Raw genomic sequence first — 8,806 nt, forward strand, 5'->3', positions numbered from 1 at the left:
AAAGCTAGTGGAGGTGATGGAATTCCAGATGAGCTATTTCAAATCCTCAAAGATGATGCTGTGAAAGTGCTGCACTCAATATGCCAGCAAATTTGGAAAACTCAGCAGTGGCCATAGGACTGGAAAAGGTCCAGTTTTCATTCCAGTCCCAAAGAAGGGCAATGCCAAAGAATGTTCAAACTACCTCACAACTGCACTCATTTCAGATGCTAAAGGTCATGCTCAAAATCCTCCAAGCTAAGCTTCAATAGTACATGAACCGTGAACTTCCAGGTGTACAAGCTGGATTTAGAAAAGGCAGAGGAACCAGAGATCAAATTGCCAACCTCTGTTGGATCATCAAAAAAGCCAAGAGAATTCTAAAAGAACACCTACTTCTGCTTCACTGACTATGCTAAAGCCTTCAACCGTGTGGATCACAACAAACTGGAAAATTCTGAGAGAGATGGGAATGCTAGACCACCTGACCTGCCTCTTGAGAAACCTATATGAAGGTCAGGAAGCAACAGTTAGAACTGGACATGGAACAACAGACTGGTTCCAAATACGAAAAGGAGTACGTCAAGGCTGTGTATTGTCACCCTGCTTATTTAACTTATATGCAGAGTACACCATGAAAAATGCTGGGCTGGAGGAAGCACAAGCTGGAATTAAAATTGCTGGGAGAAATATCAATAACCTCAGATATGCAGATGATACCACTCTTAGGGCAGAAAGTGAAGAAGAACTAAAGAGCCTCTTGATGAAAGTGAAAGAGGAGAGTGAATAAGTTGGCTTAAAGCTCAACATTCAGAAAACTAAGATCATGGCATCTGGTCCCATCACTTCATGGGAAATAGATGGGGAAACAGTGGAAATAGTGTCAGACTTTATTTTTGGGGGCTCAAAAATCACTGCAGATGGTGACTGCAGCCATGAAATTAAAAGACGCTTACTCCTTGGAAGGAAAGTTATGACCAACCTAGACAGCATATTGAAAAGCAGAGACATTACTTTGTCAACAAAGGTCCGTCTAGTCAAGGCTATGGTTTTTCCAGTGGTCCTGTATGGATGTGAGAGTTGGACTATAAATAAAACTGAGCACCGAAGAATTGATGCTTTTGAACTGTGGTGTTGGAGAAGACTCTTGAGAGTCCCTTGGACTACAAGGAGATCCAACCAGTCCATCCTAAAGGAGATCAGTCCCGGGTGTTCATTGGTAGGACTGATGTTGAAACTGAAACTCCAATACTTTGGCCACCTGATGCGAAGAGCTGACTCATTGGAAAAGACCCTGATGCTTGGAAAGATTGAGGGCAGGAGGAGAAGGGGACAACAGACGATGAGATGGTTGGATGGCATCACCGACTCAACGGACATGGGTTTGGGTGGATTCTGGGAGTTGGTGATGGACAGAGAGGCCTGGTGTGCTGCGGTTCATGGGGTCGCAAAGAGTCAGACACAACTGAACTGAACTGAACTGAAAGCAATTTGAAATAGTAATTTTATGTATGTTCTAATAATTAAAAACAAGCTTTGTATTCTATATGCTTTTCCATTTATATTCATCAAAATTTGATTGTTTTACAAAATAATTGGCCTATGATGGATTGAACGTTTAAAAAAATGGTCCTTCCCCATAGATAGCCTCAGAAACAATGGTCTTTAGTACAATCACAGGAGTGAATGACTAAGTTAGGGTGGAAGTCAAAATCACAGGAGGTGAGAGGCAAGAAGCATGGGGGTATCATCCAGTCAATGTTGAAGTCACTAAGAATGGTGTCATCCATAGAGTGGAAGTGTTTGATATCAGTGGGAGCCTTATTTGTGTTAAGCACCCTTGAGAAGCTTGCAATCATGGGGGAGGGTAGAGGCAGTTCTGAGGTTCCTTAAGATCATGGTATCTGCTATTTCCCAAAGAAAATAGCATCCAGATACAACAAAGACCCCATAATGTGCTGCAACTAAGACCCAACACAGCCAAATAAAGTAATTTTAAAAAAGAAAACAGAATCTAAATTAGCATTAAGCTTGTAAAACATTGTGTCCAGTCATCACTCAGGCCAGCCTCCTGTGGTTTCTCTGGGCTGCTCTGTTCCCAGGAGAGCCAGCCAAGTGGCTGACTTCTGTCTGGGGCTTGCCAAACACAAAATCAATGGGTGTAATCCTCGCTGGGTCCTAGTGGCAGGCTGAGAGTGTGTAGCATGTTTTCACTCTCATACGAGGAGGTACCCAGAGTCTTCAGAAATACAAAGCCCAGTGCCTCCCAATTGCGAGTTTAGGAGACAAGACTGATGATGGAGATGTGGAATGGGACACCTGGCTCTGCATATATGAGGTCACCCTCAGGCAGCAGTTTCTGATTTGGATAGAGTGGCACATGGCTACTGTGGGTCCAAACAGGGGCCACAGGCACTGAGGGGCGGGAGTGGGGGTAGGAGGGAGAGATACCTATACTGAAGTATTCCCTGAGTAGAAGAGGGCAGGGCCTGAATCTTTGGGGTCCCCACCCTGAGAGAGTCACTGAAACACACAAAACCTGGTCAGACATTTATTGGGGTGGTGGAGCCAGTTCTCCACCCTATAGTATTCTCTTAGATTGATAGGATTTCAATATGGAACTCTGGCTGGTTGAAAGCACCTCCGTATAGTGCCTGTGAAACATCACTGGTCTGAAAGGTGAAGCAGCTCTTTGGAGCTTGTAGTATGCATACAGCGTTGCACACTTGGCAGTAATGTTGATGGCACTGCCACATGCGAACCCAGGACTGGAGCTTGACTGCCGCCTGCTCCTCCATTACATACATCTTCAGTAAGTTCTTCCGTCGCATATACAACTTCCTCCACAGGACTGTTCTCCACCAGCACTGAATCATCCAGGCCCTGAGGGCGGCTGCCAGCAGGGTCCTACGCACCAGGGTTCCACGCCACCAGGCCTGGATCTTCCTAGCCGCCTTCATCCTTGCTATCTGGCGTTGTTTTGCAAGAAGCAACTAACCAAGAAAAGCAGAAGACTCCCAGTGAATTTGTCACCATCAACCACAGCTGTGGTGTCTGCCACAAAGGACCTCTGATTGTCTCTCTGAACAATAAGCCTTTTCCCTGGTGGTTCTCAGGGCTGGCTGGGTGGGGTTCTGGCTCTACCTCTGTCTTGTCAATGCCCACAAACACATCTGCTTACCCTCTGAGTCAATGTCTTTGTCTGTATAAAATGAGGATATGCTTTCCCTGTGGTCTTCACAGGTTCATGGAATCAGTGGAAACACTTTCTGATCCAGAAGACCAGACATAGATGTGAGGAACCAAAGGGTCCTCATCAGGATTAAACTCTGAGTTTGTAGCTTGCATCTTAGCCCATCAGATTCCAGCCTGTGATGCTACCTCTGTCACAGCCCCCTCGTAGCTTCCTCCACTTCATTTCTTTTGACTTCCACTACTCTTTCCTGGGGGCTCAGATGGCAAAGAATCTGCCTGAAATGCGGGAGACTGGCTTGGATCCCTGTGTCGGGAAGATCCCCTGGAGAATGGAATGGCAACCCACTCTAGTATTCTTACCTGGAGAATCCCGTAGACAGAGGAGACTGGAGGGCTACAGTCCATAGGTTTGCAAAGAGTTGAACATGGCTGAACAACTAACACTTTCACTATCTCTCAGTCACTCTCATATCCTTCTAGGCCCAGGATGCCCTTTCTCCAGCTCTCCAGTTTTCACTGTGCTGTGTCTCACTTTCCATGTGGCCTGTTACTGACTCCTTGCGTCTCTACTGTCTCCCTGCCTCACCCAGAATATGGAGGGAATATACCAGGACAGGAAGGCACCACTGAGCTGATACCTGTGAGACTAGAGATGAAGCCTTTACTTCCAGGGACCCTGGGGTCAGAAGGCCAATGGTCTGAGGTTCCCACATGCTCCTGGGCCCCACCTACCTTCCTTTTCCTCTCTTTCTCTAGATCGTCATTATCTGGTTCTGGTTCTGGTTCAGGCTTCTGCAATCAGAACGTAGGGAGAAAACATGAGTGAGGACCAGTCTCTGTGCAAAGTTCCCAAAGCTCCAGCTCCCTGTTCTTTTCCAGGGTCCTTGAAGTCATCCAAAGCTTCCCTCAGCCATGGGGAACTCCCCACCCTTGGGGAAGGGAGTGTCTAAGTCTTACAGAGCATTTACTGCCCATGGTTTTGGGGCAGTGGTTCAGGTGTTCATATCCCTCTCTGGTCGCTGCTCCATTGGTCTTGGCAGAGGCAGGAAGGATGGTAGATGAGGAGACAGCCATGATGTCACAAGGGCAACTATGACCCAAGGACCATGTTGCCTTCTCCAGGCTCAAACTTGTTGGATAAAGTGGAAACACCTGCATTTCCCTCCTACTAGGGATGTACCAGGGTCTTTGGTAGAACCACATCCCCTGAGAGTGTGTCTTGTCCCAAGAATGATCTCTGGTTTGGTCCACCCACAAGATCATCCTATCCTCAGCTACTGAGCAGAGCAGCTCCCATAATGCAGAGGAAGGTGCATAGGCTCAGGCTGCTCTCCACACCCTCCCATTTTCTCTGCAATGGTGCCCTTCTTCAGCAGGTGAGAAAGTCCCTCCTCTAATGGGGAAGAGTGTGGGTATGGATGGTGAGCAGAAGGGGCCAAGGAAGGTTTGGGATGGATGCACCTCAGTCAATTTCTGCTCAGTCAATTTCTCCAGCTGCTGTCCTTCTATAGCTGTTGAGCTGCACTTAGCAGGCCAATGTTACATTCCTTATAACAAAAGAAGCCCTTTCATCCTGTCTGAAATATACTGGGCAGGAGGAATTTCCCAAATGATCATTACCTAGGAGACAGGTAATATCTCAGACTCCTCCTGTAGTGGCAGTGGTCATTTAAGGTTAATTAGGTATTCAGGCTTGCTTCAAAAGCCATCAGTCTTCCAACTGTCTCCACAGTCACTTCCCAGCCATGTTCACACTCTCTCTCTCCAGATCTCAGTTAACAGGCTGACATGGCCTCTTCATTTCAAAGCGTTATCTATCAACTTTCCACCAAAGAACAGGATTTAGTTTTTCTGCCCCATTCCAAACAACCTCACATTTTCCTCCCCTCATTTTCCCTATGAGGTTATTTGCAACTTAGGTCTGATCATGACTTAGTGTTTACATTATCATGACAAGAGAGTGCTACTGACAGCCATACCATGAAGTACACTCTTGATTCCCTTTCTCTTCCCACACAGCTTCATAAAAACTCTATTATGAAAATGTTTATATATATATATATACTTTGATAACAGTGACTCTATATGTACTCATGACCCAGAATAATCTGTTTTTATCCTCTGAATTAATTTCTAAGTGACCTCCAAGGATTCCCTACAACAGACAATGCTGCAAGGAGCATCTTCCTAACGCTCGGCAGCTGTGGGAGGCATTCTCCAGGGTAACACACAGGGTGGCTTGCTGAGTAATAGAACAGGTGGCTCCTCCACACCACAAAATCCTGACAAACTGCTCTCCACTGCGGCAGATCTGATCTAACTTCTGTCAATCTCTAATTTTTCTTAAACTGAAAGATGCAAAGTGGTGTTGCCTAGCTGTTTTACTTTGCATTTCTCTGACTAGAGACTTGTATGAGACAGTCTGTGAGACACAGTGTGACTCAAGGGTAAGTATCTGGGTTCCAGTCTTGATATAGATTCTTTCTGGCTGTGTGAACTTGAGGCAGGAGATAGGTGGGCTCCAGGCTGAGCAGCTGAAGTTTGTCCCCTGTGGACAGATACTCCCAAGATGAAGATAATAGCAGGAGCAAGAGAGGAGCTGAGCCCTGCCTAGACAAAAGATAGAGAGACCACATATTTCTCATTCTCGAGGTCAAAGAGGTCTTTCTGACTACACATGAGCAGAAAGGCTTCTTGGGGGCCAGAAAGGGAGGAGGCACCACCCCATAGTAGATGATGTAAACCTATCCTTGGCCTCTTCACTAGAATCCATCTTGGCTAAGAGATGCATGCACATACATGGGAGGACCCTGAGTTAAACCAAATACAGACTCAGAGCCAGGCAAGGGCAAGATGACTGGCTAGAAGAAACCTGTAAGACATACCCCATATAAATGATTCAAACTACCATGAGGATAGGACTCTTTCTGAGCCCGCCTGTGTGATTCAATTCATTTGTACTTTTTCCTTCTAATAAACATTTTACTTGTTTCGATACTTTCTGTGGAAATTTCTTCATGGAAATTCACCTTCTATGAAGCCGACAGGCCAGGGCCTTGTCACTGGCCATTAGCTTTTAATACTTACACAAATCTTATTAGTCAGATCATAGAGCAATCCTCTAATTTTTCAATATTTTCTACATTATCTTCCAACTCTTTCGTGTTACTTTTGAGACGACTTTTTCCATTTTTTTAAGAGTCAACTTTCAGGCAGTCTTTTTTGTTCTCTGAATATTCTTTTAATGGCACACCATTCTTTTTTTAAAATTAATTAATTTTAATTGAATCAATCCTCTAATTTTTCAATATTTTCTACATTATCTTCCAACTCTGTCTTTCCTGTGTTACTTTTGAGAAGACTTTTTCCATTTTTTTAAGAGTCAACTTTCAGATGCTCTTTCCTGTTCTATGAATATTCTTTTAATGGCACACCATTCTTTTTTAAAAATTAATTAATTTTAATTGGAGGCTAATTACTTTGCAATATTGTGGTGGTTTTTTGCCATACATCAACATGAATCAGCCATGGGTATACATGTGTCCCACCATCCTGAACCCCCTGCCATCTCCCTCTCCACCCCATCCCTCAGGGTTGTCCCAGAGCACCAGCTTTGTGCTCTGCTTCATGGATCAAACTTGCACTGGTCATCTGTTTTACATACGATAATATACATGTTTCAATGCTTTTCTCTCGTATCGTCCCATTCTTACTTTCTCCTACATGGTCCAAAAGTCTGTTCTTTACATTTGTGTCTCTTTTGCTGTCTTGCATATAGGATTGTTGTTCCCATCTTTCTAAATTCCATATATATGCATTAATATACTGTATTGGTGTTTCTCTCTCTGGCTTGCTTCACTCTGTGTAACAGGCTCCAGTTTCATCCACCTCATTAGAACTGACTCAAATGCATTCTTTTTTATAGCTGAGTAATATTCCATTGTGTATATGTACCACAACTTCCTTACCGATTCGTCTGCCAATGGACATCTAGCTTGTTTCCATGTCCTAGCTATTGTAAACAGTGCTGCAGTGAACACTGGGGTACATGTGTCTCTTTCAATTACGGTTTCCTTGGTGTTATGCCCAGCAGTGGGATTGCTGGGTCATATGGCAGTTCTATTTCCAGTTTTTTAAGGAATTTCCACACTGTTCTCCATAGTGGCTATACTAGTTTGCATTCCCACCAACAGTGTAATAAGGTTTCCTTTACTCCACACCCTCTCCAGCATTTATTGTTTGTAGACTTTTTGATGGAAGCCATTCTGACCAGTGTGAGATGGTACCTCATTGTGGTTCTGATTTTCATTTCTCTGATAATGAGTGGTGAGCATCTTTCCACATGTTTGTTAGTCATCTGTATGTCTTCTTTGGAGAAATGTCTGTTTAGTTCTTTGGCCCATTTTTTGATTGGGTCGTTTATTTTTATGGTATTGAGCTGCATGAGCTGCTTGTATATTTTGGAGATTAATTCTTTGTCAGTCGCTTTATTTGCTATTATTTTCTCGCATTCTGAAGGCTGACACATCACTCTTATTTCACTGATTTATCATCTCTTATCAGTCTAGAAAACTATAGTTGTTAGCTTGAGTTTTTTTTTTTAACCTTTTTCTTCTGTTCCCAGTACTGGCTCTATTTCTTTTAAGCTCTTTTTCCTGTTTGTGTTTTTGTCTTAGTCTTTCATGTGAGTAGCCTTATGAAAATATCAATGATTTATGTTAAGTTGCCTATTTATGTATAACAGGAGAATGCTACTCAGTGTCCATGGTGGGGCTTAGGATGCCATTCAGTAAGGGCTAATAAGGCAGAGTTGGGTTTCATTTCAAACATCAGTAATCATTTGTTTTATTCTTTGGAGCCCATGGTAGATTGCATTAGAGGCCTTATATTCACATCTTTTGCTATGGAACTTTGAAGTTTCTTTGCATAAGGGAATAGAATCTGTCCTCCTGTGTGTTGGGTCTGGCTATGTGACTTGCTTTGGCCAGTAGAATAAAGGCAGCATGACATGAAAGTTTGACTTTGGCTTTGAAAGGTTTTGTCCATTAATATTTGCCATTTCACATTTTTGCCATTGCCAAGACAAGAAAGTGCCTAGGTAGCTTGCTGGTATGAGGAGAAGAATGAGAAATGTGGAGCAGAGCTTCCCCAATCAAACCATCCCAGTGGAATGCAGCCTAGGTTTACTGTTGCATGCAGCTGAGGCTTGTGGCAGTTTGCTATTCAAGCAACAAAAATGGACTGATTCCCCAGAGAAGAATCCCAAACTTTGAGTCAGAGAGTAGGAAATGAAAGTTGACCACAGGCCATTCGGTAGCTGAGTTGGCACAGACGGCTTGAGGCTTACTATTCAGCCCACACACTTCCAATCAATCCCTCCACGTTAGTATGGCACTTCACCTCTGCCTTCAGCAATGCGTGAAATCCTTGAGTCCGGATGTTCTTTGCTTTAAATTATCCAGAAAATAAAACACTCTCCTGCTACGGCAGAAGAGGGGCTATCACCCAATGATACCCATGAAGGAGGGGAATGGCATGAAGGGGAAATTCTACAAATCCTTGAATAAATGTTTAATCCTCACCTTAGACTCTTAACAGCTGGTGCCTCAACTTCACAGTATGTTATTATTAC

General features: G+C 43.8%; 1 protein-coding gene across 1 annotated transcript; it reads right to left on the minus strand.

The window, feature by feature from the left end:
• Window positions 1–2,573: 2,573 nt before the first annotated feature.
• On the minus strand, window positions 2,574–4,248 carry IQCF3 (IQ motif containing F3). Its single transcript, XM_070358954.1, has 3 exons — window positions 4,132–4,248; window positions 3,907–3,966; window positions 2,574–2,972 (listed from the first exon to the last, which is right to left on the minus strand). The coding sequence occupies exons 1-3, from the start codon at window positions 4,246–4,248 to the stop codon at window positions 2,574–2,576; spliced, it is 576 nt and encodes a 191-aa protein (XP_070215055.1).
• Window positions 4,249–8,806: the final 4,558 nt, after the last annotated feature.

This window comes from Bos mutus, chromosome 22 (genome assembly GCF_027580195.1).
Source record: "Bos mutus isolate GX-2022 chromosome 22, NWIPB_WYAK_1.1, whole genome shotgun sequence".
Classification (NCBI taxonomy): domain Eukaryota; kingdom Metazoa; phylum Chordata; class Mammalia; order Artiodactyla; family Bovidae; genus Bos; species Bos mutus.